Genomic DNA, 19,473 nt, shown 5'->3' on the forward strand with positions numbered 1-19,473 from the left:
TGCCCCTGGGAGCCGGAGAGGAGAGGAAGCGCATGCTCCCCCGGCCCCCGGGGGACACCCCGGATCTCAGCCCGGGGAGGACGTGCTGCACCTTCGAGCCTCCCATCAGTAAGATGGTAACTTCACGGTGTTCTGAGCCACAGCGTGTGGTGTAACTAGTGGCAGCAGTGATTAGAAACACACGCCAGCCTCTCTTTGCTGTAATGTAACTTCTTTCCCCGTCACAAGGCTAGGTCTTCTCAAGGGGACCTTAGTCACACTTAGTCACATCCGTATTCTCAGTTAGTGTCACAAAGCAGACACGAGAAACATTGCTGGGCTCTTTAAAATAAATGCATAAGTGAGTGGGTCACGCAGTCTCCCAAATATACCTTATAGGCTCTTGCTTGTTTAACTTTTTAAACATATTGAATGTTTGAATATATACATATATATACACACACATATATATACACATATATATACATATACACACACACACATATATATAACATGCTTAGAAAAGCACACATGTCTTCGGTGGCCAGCTTGGAGAATTTTCCCAGAGTGCGTACACCTGCCCACCAACAGCCAGCTCAAGAAGGCGGCACTGACAGAGCCTCCAGCAAGCCCCGTCCCGTCCCGTCCCTTTCTGCTCGCTGCCCACACCCCAGGGGCTGCCACGCCAGCAGTTTCTAGGGCACTGCGCCTCTCTTCCACATGGCACGCTCGTCTAGTGAAGCATTCAAGCGTTCGAAAACATATATGGTGACAAGTCAACGGCTGTGACCTTGTTATATGCAGATTTTCCCCAGGGGCCACCATTACTAACAATGGGCCGTGAGTCCTTTCTGAACCTTCTTTGGTGTACTCAGCGTCTACCCGTTCGCCTTGGAACCACTTTCCGCAGGAGGGCGTTTCGGGGTGAGCGGCTGCCCTTCGTTTTGCTCTGAGCAGGAATGCTAAAGCTGAGCCTTTTGAAAGCTAGCGAGGGCAGAGCACTCTCAAGGAAAATGAGCTCGCCCTCACGGCAAGAGTGCCGCCTGGCTCGCCCGCCGGCCCGATGCCCACCCCTGGTCCATCCCTCCTGCCCGACGCCCCCACGGTAAGGCAGGAGAAAGGGGTTAGCGCGGATGAAACGCAAGCGGCTCATGAAAGCACACGAGCAGTGGCCCCTTGGAGGTGGAGTTCACCCAGCTGTCGAAATCCGCCTTCTGTTGAAAGCCGAGGTGGCACCGGCGGGGCTCACTGGCAGCGCAGGTGCGCCCGCTGCCCGGCCCCAGCCGCACGCCCGGCTCCCTGCCCGCTGGGAAGGCCAGGAGTGAAGGGAGCCCTCTTTGGGACTGAGTCATGCAGGTGCCGTGGCACCGCCTTCGCTGAGTGTAGACAAACCCAACGCGGCGCCACTCCACTGTCCTCACTGCCTGGGGAATGCAAGCCGCCCTCGTCCTGTCCGCCGATGTGGTACCTTCTAGATCACCTGCCCCCAGAGCTCACTTCTGCACCCCAAGGAGGCAACCCAGGCAACGGACAAAGGATGCTTTCCGAAGTCAGGGAGCGCGGGCCCAAATTATGCTCCACAACTTGCGCGCCTGTGACCTTGAGAAGGTCCTTTAGCCTCAGAATCGCATAATGCATATAGAGAAAGGAAAGGTTGGCTTGCCTTGCTGGGGAGTTAAGGATATTAAGTGAGACAACGCGTGCAGAACCACCTGGTCCAAAAAGAAAACGATTGTTCTAAAGATTTAATCTATATTAACTTATTTTATCTTCAGAACAGTGCTGTTAGAATTCAGTTCAGGCGTTTGCTAGCTCTGGTATTAGAAGACAGCTTTCTTCAGCTGAGCTGGGGACACAGTGGACACTCAGGATTTGTGGAGCAACAAAAGCTAACATCAAAGGGGCCTGCTAATACTTGTTGAATTTATTACATAGCACATGCTACTGTTTCACCTGTATTGATTCATATTATACTCACAGACAAACATTTGTCCCCGTGACAGGTTAGAAAATGCACATGTCCAGCCTGGTCATGGCTGGTGAGATTCTCATATGGTTTAAGGACCGTGGGAAGACAGGCACTAAAATAAAATAAGCCATTTTCTCCTTCCACGATGGGAGAATGTCTGTGGGCCAAGAACTCTAGACTTAAATGCATGTCCCAACTTTTCCTTCCCTGCACCCTGGCTGAAGAGGAACACCTGAGGGGCGGCGGGCTTGGACCACTGAGCAGCCTGTCCCCTGCCCACTGGAGAGCATGTCTGTCATCCAGGTCTCCAATGGACTAACCGTGTCCTGCTCATTCGGTCTAATTAGGACAAATCATCAGCACTGTGGCCTGGGCGATGTCCTGCACAATGTCGGCTGGTCCTGGATCTTCCTACTGAGACCACATATTGCAACAGAGGCTGGAGTGCTTGCAGAGCCCTGGGGCAGGACAGCAAATGCACACTGTTGTCCAGTCCCGGAGCGCGTCTCTTTCTGATAAGAACAAGGTGGATTTGCCAATTTGGTGGTCACATGTCACATACCTGAAGACATACTAACCTGCTGTAGTAAAGATCCCACGTCTGGCCCAACAGCTGCCATTGGGGTGCTATTTGGAGGAGTTAACAGAAGTCTGTCACCCTCCAGGATCTTTCTGGAGCTTGCAGGAACCAGTTTGGGCAATTTAACTGTGAAAGGGTGGGAACCACCTTCCCCGTATCTTTTAAGTATTTAGGGGCGATGCTACTTTCTACCACTCCCCCAGTACGCAGACTGTCGTAGGTGCACTGCTGCGGCTGGGGGACAGTAGTGTCAGAGACCTCCGCTCGGCCTTCCCCGTTACAGAAGCTCTCGCCCCACAGGCCGAGGGATCAACGTGCGAGTCATGACAACCACCCACGAGGCGGTGTCAGCTTCCCCAGGCAGCTTAGCAAAGCCCACGTGCTCCGTGGCTTAAGCAATAGAAATGTGCTTTCTCACGTTTCTGGAGGGTGGAGGTCAAGCTCAAGGTGGACGGGGTTATCGTCTCTGAGGCCTCTGTCTCCTTGGCTTGCAGATAGCTGTCTCCTCCCCATATCTTCCCTCTGTGTGTGTCTGTGTCTCCACCTCCTCTTCTCGTAGGGACACTAGTCACACTGGAGTAGCATCCACCCTGACAACTTCATTCTACCTTAATTACTTCATTAGGGAACCATTTCGAAATGCAGTTCCATCTGAGGTGCTGGGGGTGGGGACTCCAACACATGAACTTGGCAAGAATGTATGTATTCAGCTCATAATACAAGCTTATTCCAATAATATAATTGGGGACCAGGAAAAACGACCACCTTGGGTCCATGGATCAGTCTTTGGGTGCAGAACCTCCTGAGAAAGGGAATGACCTTGGGTAATGGGGCTTGCTTGAGCTGAAGGTGTTATTCTAGGGAGTTAGAGGCTGAGGGCTGTCTGTTGGCAGCTCTTCTGGAAATGTAGGATTGCATTCTTCATTCCTAAGAATGGTTCTTCTGTGTGACACATGACAGCACCCACCACAAAATGCTTGGGCACCTCAATGACATTCAAATTGACTAGTCAGTCTATTTGTTGACAATTTTCTTAAACATTTTTCAAATTCAGACTCTAGCTAATTGAAAAGTAACCACTCCTCCCATGTGATGAATGACCATCATCACTCCACGCCTTTGTGGTTTTCAGCAACAAGGGATAATCCAGGAGGTAAAGCAAAACAATAAATTGAGTATTAAAAACCCCAATTTCTTATTCCCCTCATGGAACATCCCTGCTGCTCACAGAGTGGCCCACAGACCAGAAGCAGCCACACCCCCTGGAAGCGTGTCGCAATGCAGGATCTCCAGTGCCACCCCGGACCCGCTGAGTCAGACTCCGCATTGTAACGAGATGCCCTCCGCTGAATCGGATCCTCATTAAAGCTTGAGAAGCTCTGCTATACGTGACCTCGGGCAATTAATTAACCTCTCTGAGTCTGAAGTCTCTCTGTAAAAAGAGGCAATTATAGCTAGAAGACCCTTAGATCTCTTCGAGTGCTCCAATGCCTACAAGTCTGGGCAGAGTTTGATCTTTAAAAGAAACGCTCTCCTGGAAAATGCATTGAACTCTTAGCCCTCCTTACACGTGAACGTTCTGCTTCCTGCAAACTTGACTTCCATCTGTAACGGGCCATTAAAGTCACGGCTGAAAAGAGACTCCTGATGGCCCAAATGTAAAAGGCATTCTTGTTAAGATGTCAGCTCTGCACCCTAAGGCTGAAGTAACGTAGAGGTGCCTGGGGTAATGTGTAAATGTGCTAGACCAACACTTATTGAAGTTGGAGAAGTGACTCGGGTGTCACCAACACGGACTATTACCACTTTTACCATTTAGCGACTTGCCCCTCAGCAGAGGTCTGATGACTCCGGGTTAGCCGGTATAATTTATGGCAAACCTTCATTTAGATCCAGCCACCGGCAAGACAGTGAGTGCTGGGGGACAGGGAGACCTGGGATTAATAGGAGAGAGAAGCTTTAAGGCTGAACACTGGATTATCACCCGTTGTCTCTGCAAGAATCATCTGAAGCCCCAGGCCCCTTCTAAATTGAAACTTCCCAGATGATTAAAAACTGCAAAGAACATGAATGGTGGTGACCTGCAAATAGAATTTGGTATAAAAAACTGCAAGTCAAAGTTTACCATCAAAAGATGTGTTTACTTTTTGTGAAAATCCCAAGAATACAGTTGCAAGGAGGGTGAAAAGTCTACAGAAACTATTATTTAAAAAAATAACAATGTTGCCCAGCCGGGCGTGGCTCTGTGGTTGAGCATCGACCTAGGATCCAGGCGATCGGGGTTCGATTCCCAGTCAGGGCACATGCCCGGGTTGCGGGCTCGATCCATGACTCTCTCATCATTGATGTTTCCATCTCTCTCTCCCTCTCCTTTCCTCTTTCTGAAATCAATAAAGATATATTAAAATAAAATAAAATAAAAATAAAAATAACAATGTTAACACCATATACTAATAAAACTAATTACCACTAACCTTTATTGAGTATGTTCTCAGTACCAGCAACTTTTTATGTACTTCATTTACCCTGAAAGCTAAATAATAAAACAATACTATTATTATGCCCGTTAAACAGATGAGAAAACTGAAGCATAGATTAAGAGATGCTCTGAATATGGTGTAGCTGGAATAGAAACCCAGAGAATCTGACCCCAAATCCCTATTTCTATACAATCCTACATTTCTTCATTCTTTCATCTTTGCCACTTTCTTGACAAATATTCATGATAGGAATTATCACCCCTATTTTATAGATAAGAAGAGCTCAATTACCTGCCTAAATCCCCCCAAGTTTGTATCTGGGCAGAAGAGACACTAGATCTACCTGACTCAGAAGCCCCACCTCTGTCCATGGTGCCCACCTGGCTAGAACTTCTCCCATTTGTTACAATTACAAACTGGCAAATGAAGTGATGTCTACCTTACTATCCCCATCGGGCTTTCTCTCCTGGTTTGGCAGGGCTCTCTTTGGCTCATGGTTTCAAAAAAATACTTTACAATGTTAACCTAAGAAGAAATAGATGTTCCCACTCCAAGGGAAATAAGGCCATGGAACAGTATTGTTTGATTAATGATTTATCTGAAGAGCAGTGATCCAAAGAGAGTCAACAGTTCAATCTGCAGAAGCAGCCCAGGCAGTTGCCAGTTGCTGCCTCCATTCAATGGAAGAAGAGCCGTGGCTGAGGGAGGTGCAGTGAAGTGGGGGACACCGTGGGTGCCCACTCTTACCCCAGAAGTGTGGACCATCCCTGAGCCTCACTTCCAGTTGTCAGCATCCAGGCTCCCTCCCTGAAGGCTTGGTTGTTTTTGTTTATGTTTTGTTTCGGAAGACAAATTCTCTCTGCCTGCACGCCTGGAGGTCAGCACTATGGGTGATCGCCACCCCTCCTCCTACGCCCACCCCACCCCGCCAACGATCCCTGGTGGGGACCACGGCTTCATGTCCCAGCTCCCCGGACCCTCAGGCAAGGCAACTCCGAGCAGTGTTCTGTGCAGTCTCGGTGCCCACAGTGAACCTGCTCATCAACACCCGCCTTGATAGCTTCCTTTGCTTCTCCCTTTCACTGCCCCACTCCCCCGCTTTTTCCTGGGATCACCTTCCAAATTAACTATTTGCACTTGAAACTTTAATTTTGCTTTCCCCCAGAAGCAAACTCCCAGAGGAGACAGAAGACTTGCTCAAGTTTACAGTCGTATTATATGCTGAGCACCTGCTTTGTGACAAGTACTAGACTAAAGGTCAGGGACATGCTGCTGAACAAGATGAGTGGAGGCCCTACTCCCACTGAGTCTCCAGTCTAATGGGCGAGACTTTGAGAAAGTAGGGACAAGTTATCACAGTGGCGTGGAAGGAGCCAGTCTAGGAGGGACTCAGCAGCGCTCCACTTGTTGTGATATCTAAAGAGGGAGCCGTGATGGGGAGGAGGGCTGCCAGCAGAAGCCACAGCACATCAGAAGGTAAAAGCAGAGGACCGGGGGCGCATTGGACCAGTGATAAGGTCAGTGTGGTTTCAGGACAGAGAGTGGCAACGAGGTGGGTGAGAGGATGGGAGGCAGGCAGGGTTCGAGTTCCAACAAGGGCTTGGGACTTTATCCTCATGGCAAGGACTTTACACAAGGCAGTGGGATGAACACTACCTAAAATACAGAGACGTGATAGAGAAAAATGGAGCTGGAAGACCAGTTACCAGATCTCAGACTCTAGTCCAGGACTTTTATAATGCAATCTACTCCCCTTGATGACCAAGTCATCTGGGGATTAGGTTTAGCATCACACAACAGAAAATCCCTAGAATGGAGGCTTAGACAAGTTGGGGGGGGGGCAGTATTTTTTCTTGCATAATAAGAAATTCCAGAGCAAGTGTCTGGGGTTTTGGTTTATTGGCTCAAGGATGTTAGGGATCAAGTCACTGCAGGTCTCTTGCTATTGTCCTCAAGGTCACAAGGCACTCCAATCACCACCATCACGTCTGCATGCCAGGTAAGCCAATGAGTAAAAAAAAGTGGAAAAATGGATACTAGGCAGCCAAGGCCGCTTCTTAAGGATCATTCATAGGAGTCCAGCCAACAGTTTCTGCTCACATTAAAGTTGTCCCATATTGGGTCATGTGGCCATTCCCAGTCACTAGGGGAAATGGGAAATGCAGGTAACATTGACCTGGAACCAACACCCCAAGTTCCATTACTGAGAAAGGAAGGGAAAATGGATATTGGGGAAGCGATTAGCAGGTTCCACCAAATCTGTATACGACAGAACATCATATTAGACTGAGCAACGAACCCACTAACTATAGCAAGAGAAAAACTCACAGCAGTGATAATAATTCTAATACTGCCTCTGTTTACAGAGCACTTGTACTTTTCAAAGTACATCTTGTGAATTCAATTCCCCTGTTTAATATACTTAATAAAAGAGTGGAGCGTGAAGATATTGATGTTTCACTAAGCAGAAATAAGCCAGGAAAAGCTGGAAACATGATAAATTGGGATGGCAGCGGGAACAGCTTGTCACAGAGCCTTCAACGGCTTCTTCGCACACTCGCAGAGCAGGGAGGGGCAAATGCGAGGTGGCTGGAGGGGAGGGTGGTTCTGTGACCTGAAGCCAGTCGTGGCTGCTGTGGTGTGAAGTGAGGAGCCTGCCCTGCAGTCCACGTCCCACAGGGACCGGAGCACCGTAGGGTGTTAGAGAGAGAGGTCTCCTGAGCCAGCGCCTCCTGGGGCAGGGAAGCAGGGACTGAGCGCGGGGAGAGAGGGGAGCATGGGGAAGCCTTAAAGAGAAGGCCTCGGGGTTTATTTCCCCTTGGAATGGTATGTTTGAAGTGTGACCAAAATCCACATTAACTGAAATAATCTCTCTGCCCTGAAAGGAGCTTTGGGAAACGTGGCTGCCGCAGTGACTCGGGCTCCTGAGGAGACGATCCCTGGAGCCTGTGGGACTGACAGTGGGGCAGCCCCTCCTTGGGTCCTCACCCTATGAGTCCCAGGCACTTTCTCCAAACGACTGTGGTCTTGTCACCCTCTGTCACATGCCTGCCGATCTGGAAACAAAATTAACTGGACCCAGCCCCCTGCCGAGCTTGGTAAAGCTGCTCAGAGTTGCCAAGAGAGCACAAGAGAGGCCACCCATGTCCATATACATCAGGTGGTGGACATCTGGCCGGGGCGAGCAGTGGCATCCAACAGTCACTTGCTCTAAGGTCGGCTCTGAAGGGAAAGAATGGGAGAGCCCGGGTCCCTTCTCAGGGAGCCCACAGTCAGGGGTGGGGGCGCCGCTCAGGTAGGAGGAGGGGAGGGCTGCCTGACTGTCCAAGAATTTCAGGGGCTTCTGCGAGGGGGTGTGTGTGTGTGTGTGTGTGTGTGTGTGTGTGTGTGGTGAGAAATACCAGAATGAAATCCTAGGCCAGTTGCGATTGCCCAAGGCACAGAGGAGGGCCAGAGCCTGGCGGGATCTGGTGGCTGGAAACAGCATGACTAGAAGCCCATTTTTGGAAAGATGTGCTGGGTTCTACCATGACGGCAGAGCTGAAGATGTAATAGTTAATAGAAAGTCAATGAGAGATTGTGACCAAGGGTCAGGTACGTAAAAACACACTCATATGAATAGTTCAGCGGGGTGGAGACATTCCGAGCAGAGCTGCACAGGGGGAGGAAGGTGAGCTAAGGGAGTAACGTAAGAGTCCAAGAGAACTGGAGGGACTGACAAATAGGAGGGACTGGTGCCGAGCAGCATGGTGACATCAGACAAGAACTGGAGCTCCTCTCACAAAGGGTGGACACAGATGCCCCTCAGGTAATGTTCATGGCAAACCTGTTTCCATTTTACAGACAGGAAGACTGAGGCACCAACAGAAGAAACGGTTTCTAGAGGCAGACTCAGGACTCTGCACACAATTCCAGCTCCTCCATCCAGGGCAGGGTGCGGTCTCAAAGTCTGCAAATGAGGCAGAGCTTGCTGGCGGGAGCCCCAAGTTGTCCCTGGAATTCCTGCCAGGTTGGTGAATATCTTGAGTGCCTTTTAAAGGAAATCTTCTGCACACAAGCAGAGAAATTTCAGGGGTACACCTGGATCTGTGCATCTACTCTATCTTGATTTTAGGGACCCTGGAAGATAGGTTTTTTTAAAATAAAGCCCCCAGAATTTAAGTATCTTTACTCAGTCCCCTTCCTAAGTCACTAAAGGAGCCACTTCGTCCTTCGCCGACTCTAGTCTAGAGCAGATGCGTTTAGAAAGTGTTAGTGCTATTTGCGGGAAAACCTAATCATTTCCTAACACTTGTATTCATTTCTTGGAGCTGTTGGCTTATTTCTGGATATTAATTTAAATCCGCTCCTAATTTTAATTAGAGGTAGGATTTAACGGTGTTGAGCCTTTTACTTTTTTTTCTTCTCCTAGGAAAGAACGTTAACTCCCGCCATCCAGGATTTCAAGCGTCGGTATTTATTCTGGGACTTAGCAACAATAAGTGGGAATTAATATCTGGACAGGGAATCTGGGAGTGCACTCACTGTGCCTTCTGAAATTAATTAAAAAATGTCTTAAGATTTTCTAATAGGTTACTCAGTTAAATCACTCCGAAGTAATGATCTCCTGTGAGCTGAGCTTTAAGATAAGTCTTAGGCATTCGAGTGTTTCTGGTTCTGTCCACACTGAAGTTCATTAACTCATTTCTCCCCATCTCATCTCTTGTGTAGCTGCCAGACACCCGAACTTCCCTCCCAATGCACGTTGACTGGTGGCATGCTTGGTGTCTTTACCCTTCCCTCCCTTCCCCAGTGCTCCCCACCCTTCCCCACCCTTCCCCACCCTTTCCTGACCCTCCCCACCCTTCCCCGATCTTCCCCACCCTTGCGCACCCCATTCCCTGCCCCTGGAGCCCCTCTCCGAGTCCTACCCAGCTGGAGAACTCCCACACGCTGTTCCAAAGGCATCCCCGTCTTAGCAACGCCTTCAGTGAATGTCCTACACAGAATGTATAACCCTCCCTGCATCATTTCTACCCTTCATGACATCTGTGCTTACAATGAAGCTTTGCATTTGAGTATTAATGTCTCTTTCCAGACTATAAGCTCTTTAGGGTTCTTCTGCTTCTGTACCCACCCGCCAGCTTAGCGTGGCATTCAAAACTCGGGTGACTGGGAGACCTGAACTCAGCTCCCCTCCCGCCCCAGTGGCGCGGGTGAGTGATGGAAGCCGACTCTTCCTGACCTGCCAGGGGGACTGCACTGCCCACCCGTCAACAGTGCGGGTTGGATTCGATCCTGCGGCGGGGCGGAGGTTGGCTCGGCGCAGTTATTAAATGCCAGGGGGACAAAGGGGGGGAGCGGCATCGATTAACAGCTTGGAGTGGACAGTTCTCTGTTTTAAGGAGCTCGGTTGATACCAAGGACTGGAAAGGAACCCGGCAGATGGGGCCCAGTCAAGCCGCCAGCAATCTTGCAGACCCCTCCTGCACCCCGAGGGTCCCTGCTCTGCGCTCTGAAGAGATCAAAAGTGAGAACCTGGGTGAAGGACAAAGGCCTACGGTTTGCTTCCTTCTGTGGCCTCTGATCTCACCTGGGACCCGCACAGCAGGACAAAAGGCACTTTAGAGACATGTAAGGAGAACTGGATTCAGAGATCGTGGCCTAAATGGGCTTCTCTTAGCTCAGGGATTTAACAAGCACACCCAAAGCTTGCTCCAAGGGCGCAATTCCAAAGAGAGCCGCCTAACCGTTTTCCTTGGAAGCCAGGACTTTATAAGACCCGCTGTCAAAATTATCCCCCAGACTCAGAAACATGTTTTACTTTCCCTATTCTCCACGTTACCTTCTTTTATGGCATTACGGGTGAAACACACGTGCGCACACACACAGACACACACGCACACGGGTTTGGAACCCCGTACAGGGCGCACATCCCAGGCCTGTCCCACGCCATGAGCCGGGGGAGCGCGGCCAGGAGCTCGCCTCTCCAGCTTTATTCCTTCGAGCAGCGGCAATCTCGGCGCGCAGTGGCCCGCCTGGGCACGGCGAGTGCCAGCCAGGCAGGAGGCGATGGAGAGAGGTCAGGGCCCTCCTTCCCGGCTTCCCGCCCCTTCCCCCCTTGGAAGGGATAAAGGGAAACGTTCGTGCTTCCCCTTCCCAGGCTAAGGGATGCCTTGTCCTGATTTATCTTTCAGTCTCCTGTGAATTGACAAGCCAGATAACCACATTTATTTGAACTATATAGGAGAAAAGAAAATAATAAAGTCAATGAAAACAAAGGAAGTAAATTACCAGAAATTTAAAGTTTTATACCCAGAATAAGACCAGGGGTCAATAGAGTAGTGATGAGGCCACACTGAACAGCTATCATCTTCTAGAAATCAAACATTCATTCAACAAACACCAGTGCTCAGCCTACTGAGTCCTGGCTAACGTGCTGGACCCTGTGGGTTCAAAGATGAATGAAGAGAGAGGCACCCTCTCTGCAGGCCAAGAGCTAACTGCTCGGTGCAGGGACAGAGCCTCCCAACCGCTGGAATAAAGCAGCCGCCCAGGTGTGACAGGAAGAAAAAAGTCGGAGGTTCTGTGTCTCTCAGCTGTGTGGGGGGACACTGGGTGAGCGGAATCAGAGAGCTTTGCTGAAAAGCAAGTGGGGACGGGCTTTGTGACCAGGAGGGACCCTGACCTGAAAGCTACAGGGAGTCATCGCAGGGTCTAGGCTGGGGCCGGTCTTCATAACAAGACCAAGTTTATGTTTCGAACTGTGACGTTCAGAGTGCTGACCCTCGTGTTTTTATAAAATCTGTAGAGAGGGTTGTATTGCAATTCTCCATCACTTTATTACACAGTATGTTCTCATATCTAAAAATAACATGAGCGGCGTGAACGCTGCCATTCTTCATCGTGACTGCAGGCCGGTGCCCGTGAGTAAGGCTCTTGGGGAAGGTCCATCCTGGAAATGAGGGCAGAGGCGTCAGAAGATGGCAGGGAACAGAGGCCCGTGGGTAGCTGAAATAAACGAGAAAAGCCTATTGCTTCTAGCTTTACAGCGGAAAGGATTTCCAACCCATCTCCTCCAATTTTCTGTGGTTTAAATAAAATTTTCTGAAAATTATTTCTTGGTTATGATTCCTTGCTTTGCACGCCTTCATTTTTCTCTTCACTCATCCCATGGAAGGAAGACACCCATTATTAAGCGGCTGCTAAGCACCAGGCGCGGTGGGAAGACATTTTTTCATGCTTCATTTTATTTAATTTTTCCCAGATCCCTTGGAGGTAGAGGTTGCCTTCTTCATGCCACAGCTAATGGGACAGTGATTCGGAGCTGGTGTTTTTTGCCAAAATCACAGCACCGGTCAGTCATGGTTTTCAACCACCATTCCCTCCAAGGCCTCCGTGTTTATTCAAATGGGCTGGACATGGAGCCCCATGGTCTTGGGCAGTGTGACAGCCAGTGACACCCCTATGTGACACCAAAGGCCAGCATGAGGGGTACCGACATAGGCCCAGGGTCATCTTCACATCCATCTCAAATGTATTAATTTGTGGCACTAAAGTATTGGGGAAAGAACGCCGTGTACTAAAAAGTCAACGAAGTCGCTGTAGTAATCACTTGAGAGTATTTGTCTTGTTCTCATAAAAATAATCTGTGTAGAAAAACAGAGCATCCTAGTCATTTCCAGGCTTTCGGTAATAGAATCCAGTGAGCTGGGGCTTCATTCCACGGTCGCATCTCATCCACCTCGCGCAGGAGAGCTGAGCGCCCAGGAAACGGCCCGCAGCTCCCCAGAGGCTCCAGGGCGCCGTCCGAGCGCGCTCCTGCTCCGAGGCGGAGCCAGTGCCCTGCGGGCCCAGCTCGTCTCCGCCAGCCCCTCTACCCCTTCCCCTAACCCAGGGCCACTGACTCGCGATTATTTATTTATTTATTTTTATTTATTATTATTATTATTTTTAAGCCTCCCCCGAGGATATTCTTTCCATTGCTTTTCAGAGAGAGTGGGGAAGAGAGAGAGAAACATCGACGTGAGAGAGACACATTGGTTGGTTGCCTCCCGCACGTGCCCGGGCCCGGACTGGGGATGGAGCCCGAGACCCAGGTACATGCCCTGGGTCAGAATCGAACCCCAGACCCTTCAGTCTGCGGGGAGATGCTCTTGATTTAGAGAGGACTCTACTGTGCTTGATTATGGGTGGACCGGCCACAGCACGGGGGAAGCGTCAGGTTAGGGGCCTCGGAGGTGCTGCCGCAGGAGGAGACGGTGGAAACTGAAGGGGAATGAGAGGAAGACCCACAGATGCCAGGACGCCTGGCAGCGGCCACCTTCTTCCTGGGAGCGACATCCACCCACACAGTGGCCCCTTAGGGACTCACTCCAAAGGAGAGGTTGACCAAATCCTGCCCACGGCCTGTTTTTGTAAATAAAGTTATATGTTGGATCACAAACAGACCCATTTGTCTTGGCTGCTCTCACGCTGCGATGAAATGCTGAGCAGCTGTGAAGGAAACCTTGTGGCCCCTTAAAACCTAATTATTTCTTTTGTGGTTCGTTACTGAAAACTCGGGCCCACTCTAGAATAGCCAGCGTTACAAGGGTTCCCCGTGGCCAGGTTGAGCTCCGTCCCGGCAGCTCCGAGCAGCCAGAGCTACCTGGTGACCATGGCACTGAGAGCACCCTTCCCTGAGCACAGATGCCCCCAAACACAGCTAAGCCCTTAAAGCATCCTGACGCTTCAACTAGCAATCTGCCCTACAGGAGAGTCATCCCAAGCAATCCCGACGGTGCCGGAGCCTGCCAGCAGTCGAGCAGTAACCTGATTGAGGGGGTGAGGATTGGAAAAGAAAGACAAGAGACAGGATGGGATCGGGAGGGCTGCAGTACGTGACTGAGCTCCAAGTTTATTTTTCAGCTTGTACTTATAGCACACTTAATGCGGAAGCACATAAACTTAGTGATCCTTGCCCAGTTTCTGCTCTCCGTCCAGTTCCTTGTTCTTACATGCCCATTCTTGTCTTGTACATACATCATTGGTAGCTGGGACATGCTACATGCCCATTCTTGTCCCGTTCATACATCATTGGCAGCTGGGACATGCTGCACTTCTAACCCGGCCACGGTTCCTGGATCAAGGTACCTCCTTATGCAAGCATTGTTAATCTTAAGCTTAGCCAAGTCCCTAAGGAGGGGGAGCGGGGGGAGCAGGGCGAGTGCTAGCACCGCTGCCCACCACTCGGGTCAATGCCTCAGAGATTTCTCTCTCGATGACACTAGGGCAAGCGGGCCTCCCGGGTCTTTTTCCCAGGGCAGCACCTCGCCCGGCGGGTCCTCCCCGGGGGGAGTCCCGCCGGCTCCCCACACGACGGGGCTCTGCCCGAAGGGTCTCGGGTACCCGTGTGGCACGCACTTCCATTCCCTCCCAGGCCCTGCCAAACGCTGCCGCCTCCAGGGCCTGCCGACCCCTCGCCTAGGGGGCCACCCTGCCTCCCTACTTCCCTTACTCTGCTTTATCTCCCTTCAAGGTACCTAACGCCAACTCCCACTGCGTTGCCAAAGCCTCTGTGTATCACCGGCGCCCTCTCGCCAGAACCCAGGATCCACGGGGCAGGGCCTTATTGCCACGCAGCCCCTAGGGAACTGCCCTGTGTGCTCAGGAGGTAAGCGCTGAGTGAACCAATGGAGGGAGTCCAGCAAGGACACCGAGCAGATGAGATGTTAGCAAATGAGATGTTAGTTTCTTGTTATTGAGTCAGATTGGGAAAGAAAAAGAAAAAATTTCCTAACTAAAACCTGAACTATTTCTTTAATCCTATGATGTTCTAAGAAGTCTATTGGAACCATGGAAAAATATTTCTTCTGCCCTATGGTGAGGCGGTGAGACAGGGCTGCAAATGCAGAGTGCCACATGGAGGTCCCGCTCAGTTCCAGGTCTGCTTCTAACATTTGGTCTTTTTATACATATAACATTTGAGTGTATCTATGTATGCTTATATACATATTTTATATATATTAATTATTACATATATGCATATCTTTATATAATTATATACACAGTATATGTATATTTTATATATATATACACACAGATATATTCAAGTCTTTTATACATGAATATATATACATATGCAAGCATATACTATATAAAATGTGATTGTGATTTGTTACCTCAAAGGGTTGTTATGAATGAAGAGGATTTGACCTTTTTATCTTTTTATATGTAAAATACTTGAATGTGTGTATGTGTGTGTATTCAGTATTCCTATTTTATGTGTAAAATGTTCAAATTACGGGCATATATAAATGTGGCTGTGATCAGTTGCCACGGGCTTATCATGGTCAGAGGTGACGTGCCAGGCTGCTGACCGAGAGCCTGGCCTCCCAGCGCCTGGCCTGGCTCTGCTCCCCGCCAGCAGGCGGCTGCCCGGTGGGCGGTGAGATGCCGCTGCCCCGACCTGCCTCCGCGGGTCCCCGCTGGGCCCTCGCTTCCCCACGCTTCATTTTGAAAGTAGAAATGAGAACAGAGAGGCGCCTCCCAGGCAATCCTTCCAGGGCTCATGTCCCCCACCGGGGGGTGGGGGGAGGCTGCCTCGAGCAGAGGAAACTCCAGGACATGTTTGGACAACGGCTGCAATTTGTTTACTGTTCTCCACAGGCCCGGCTGCCAGAGCTGGACTGGAGGCCGCCCTGGTACCAGCTGACCCACAAAATAAAGGCGGCTCTGTGCCTCCCGTGGCCCGAGGCCTGGGGTCTAAGGGGGCTGCTGGTCACCCTGCCTGGAACAGCACTGGAAGTCAGAGGTCAGGGACCTCCAAGCCAAGGGGGGGCATGTCGCCCCTTCTTAACCCCCTGCCAAATAGTGTGTTCAGTCTGGAAGTTGGGGGGAAAGAGTATCTTTCAGCATAAAAGGCCGATCTATGCTCTAATCAAAATAACTGCCAAGTTTTTTAAAATGCCACAGTTAACAGGCGTTCTGTGTGAAGGGTGTCTGGGAGAAGGAACCAGAAGCGAAGGAATGTTCTGGCCCAGACACTACCTCACTGTGGTGAGCAAAACAGACCAAAATCAAAGCAAATGAAAGATTCGCTCTCGCCTTTGAGAGAGAGTAGCCAGCTCAGCAAACAAAGAGCCCTTCTGAAGTCTGAAGGACTTGTAATCATGACAAGTAAGTGTGGTCTCAGACTAATGTCCATCCCCAAGATTTACAACCGCCGGCTGTCTGGAGGGCTTCAGTTCTTCTGCAGGATCCTTCCGGCTAAGCTAGTCAATCCTTGTTTGTCTCCGGTGTTGGGAAAATTAAAGATCTCTAGTCTATTAATTAATTCAGGTCAGTAATGATAAATAAAACTAGACATGGTTTCAAATCCTGTGTCTGCCCCTTCACAGCTGTGTGACCTTGGGCAAGATCTTAACCTCTCTGAGCTCAATTTTGTCCTTTGTAAAATGTGCAAAATGCTGCCTAGCTTTAAAGGCTGGCAGGGAAAAGTAAATAAGAACCTATTTTCTTTTTTTTTATTGTTCAAAATATTACAGATGCTCCCTTTTCCCCCATTGACCCCTTCTACCCCACACCGACCCCCCTCCCCAGCCCCTCACCACATCATTGTCTGTGTCCTTGGGTTGTGCATATATGCATATGAATTCTTTGGTTAATCTCTCCACCTCCACCCACCCCCACCTTCCCTCCGAGATTCGTCAGTCTAATCCATGTTTCCATGTCATTGAATCTACTTTGTTCATCAGTTTATTAAGTTATTTAGATTCCACATGTAAGTGAGATCCTGTGATGATTGTCTTTCTCTGCCTGGCTTATTTCACTCAGCATAATACTCTCCAGGTCCGTCCATACTGTCGCAAAGGGGACGAGATCCTTCTTCACAGCTGCATAGTATTCCACAGTGTAAATGTCCCACAGCTTTTTATCCCCTCATCCACTGATGGGCACTTGGGCCCCTTCCAGATCTCGGCTATTGTCCATGGCGCTGCTGTGAACATCGGGGTGCACATATTCTTTCTGGTGGGTGTTTCAGGATAGTAAAAATCTATTTTCAAGTTGCCTAGAACAGGCGGCATGGAGTCATTCATTCGGTCTTATCCCGTGACCTCCGCACATGACACTTTAAGACAGATGCGGGGAGAAGCTCAGGACCATGACTTGAAAACCTGAGACAAAGGTGATGCAAACTGAGACGCTGAGCATGGGGAAGAGAAGCCTTCAGGACGCACGAGAGCTATTTCCAAAGACAGGCTGTGAGGTAGGGGAGGGACCAGGCTTGTGTAAGGGACCTGGAGGGGAAAAAGGATTATGGATTGTAGGAGACAGACTTTAATTTATAACTGGGCTCGTGTGGAACATGAATGAAAAGCGCAGTGTGAGGTCAGTTTTCCGTTTTCGCTGCTACATTTAGGTCTAGTCCATTTCCAGTTCATTTTTACGTCTGGTGTGAGGTGGGGAACCCAAGTCCGTTCCTCTGCACGTGTGCATCCGGCTGTCCCAGAACATTGGTTGGGAAGGGTTTTCTTTATTCATTGAATCGTCTTGTCAAAATCAATTGATGATCAATGTAAAGGTTTATAAAAATAAACCCTTTAGTTTTATATTCTTTGCTCTTTCCCATTGTTCTATGTGTCCATTCTTAGGTCGGTACCTTGCAGCCTTGATGATTGTACATTTGTAGGAAGTTCTGAAATCAAAACCTGTGAGTTGTTCTTTATTGCTCTTGGCAGGATTGTTTTGGCTAATCTGAGTCTCTCGAATTTCCATGTAGAGTTCATTATCAGCTTCTCAATTTATTTAAAGAGACCTCCTGGGATTTTGACAGGGATTGTGTTGAACCCGGGGATTGTATTGTCATCCTAACAGTATTGACTTCTGACACATAAACATAGATTTTTTTTCCCATTTACTTAGATCTTTCATTTTTAAATATTGTTATATAGTTTTACACGTCTTCTATTGCTTTTATTAAATTTGTTCCTAATTATTTTGATTTTTTGATGCTCCTATAATTGTTTCTTAATTTAATTGGAATTTTCTTAAATATAATTGGAATTGTTTCCTTAATTTCATTTTCAGATTGTTTCTTACTAGTGTACAGAAATGCAATCTCTATGTTTGTATGTTTGTATCTTTGAAAGACATTGCCAGAGGAACTAGAAATCTCCATGAGGGTGGGAGGTGACAGGCGAGAGGCACAGCATGGCCCAGGACAGGAAGCAAGAGCGGGCCTGCCCTGCCGGCCCTGCAGCGTGCGCATCTGCACAGCCCTGTAGTGGAAGCGGGTGGCACGCGGAGGGACAGACACCGCCTCGTTAACAACGCGCCAGAACGATCGGGGAGGCCTGCGCCTTGTTCAATGTGCCGTCCTCCGGACAATGTTTTTAGATTCCAGGGAAATCTAAAGAAATCACCAATTTTTGTTCAATCTGTGCTTCTTGTTTTACTCAGTTTTGGTATGATTCTCCCCAAACCACTTCTGCTGCTGTGCCCCAGGGAGCTTATTCCATTTTCAATTTTAACACCATTCTCATTTTCCAAATTGCTCGGGCCGCACGCACAGAAAGCAAAACGCGGGCTGCCTGAGTCAGCCTGAAAACAACCACCCGCACGTCCCCATCTAAGTGACCCCTGGGACACTCTAACCCCTGGCACACACCTCCCCTGCAGCCCTCTGCCCATGTGTCGCAGCCATCAGTCCCCGTATCTGTCCCCACGAGGCCCTTCAGGGAAAGGAGCCCGCCTTTTGCGTTGCACAATGTCTGGCCCGCGGTAAACGCTTAGAAGATGCTTTCTGCGTTTAAGTGCAAGGGAACTTCCTTTTGAAAGTCTCCTTTACCCTTTCTTTTTTAAAAATATGTTTTTATTGATTTCAGAGAGAGGAAGGGAGAGGGAAAGAGAGACAGAAACATCAATGATGGGCGAGAGTCATTGATCCTGCACACCCCCTATTGGAAATCAGGCCCGCAACCCAGGCATGTGCCCCGACAGAGAATCAAACCGTGATCTCCCGGTTAGTGGATCGGTGCTCAACCGCTGAGCCACGCCGGCTGGGTTCCTTTATTCTTTTTGAGTCCCCAAACGGCTTTACAAATATAACTGCTATGGTATATATATTTTCTAAGCAGTTCTTCTGACATTTCTTTGGGGAAATAATTTTGGCAAAAGTCAACAGAGTTATTGAGCACCTGCTGTGTGGGAGACTCTGCCATATGTTACGGGGCATACAAAGAACAGAGGGGGTTTTTTATCTCGCTGGGGGCATGCTTTATTTAGGTGGCAACAATGAGTGCGAACCTTGCCCGAGTACTTACTATGTGCCAAGCACGGTGCTTTGATGAATTAACTCATTCTATCCTTGCAACAAACTCATGAGGCAGACACAGGCATTGTCCTCTCTGACAGGTCAGGGGATGACACACAAGGGGACTAAGTAGCTTGCATGAGGTCACCCAACTCTCCAATGGCCAAGCCAACGTGCGATCCCAGACAAT

General features: G+C 49.3%; 1 protein-coding gene across 1 annotated transcript in view; it reads left to right on the plus strand.

Annotated features, from left to right (window-relative positions):
• Positions 1 to 1,112: 1,112 nt before the first annotated feature.
• CLNK (cytokine dependent hematopoietic cell linker) overlaps positions 1,113 to 19,473 on the plus strand; it is a 164,623-nt gene continuing 146,262 nt past the window's right edge. The window contains exon 1 of the mRNA XM_087828874.1: positions 1,113 to 1,300. Coding sequence (XP_087685000.1) covers positions 1,113 to 1,300 — 188 coding nt within the window. The remainder of the gene's footprint in view (positions 1,301 to 19,473) is intronic.

This window comes from Miniopterus natalensis, chromosome 1 (genome assembly GCF_054644295.1).
Source record: "Miniopterus natalensis isolate mMinNat1 chromosome 1, mMinNat1.hap1, whole genome shotgun sequence".
Lineage (NCBI taxonomy): Eukaryota > Metazoa > Chordata > Mammalia > Chiroptera > Miniopteridae > Miniopterus > Miniopterus natalensis.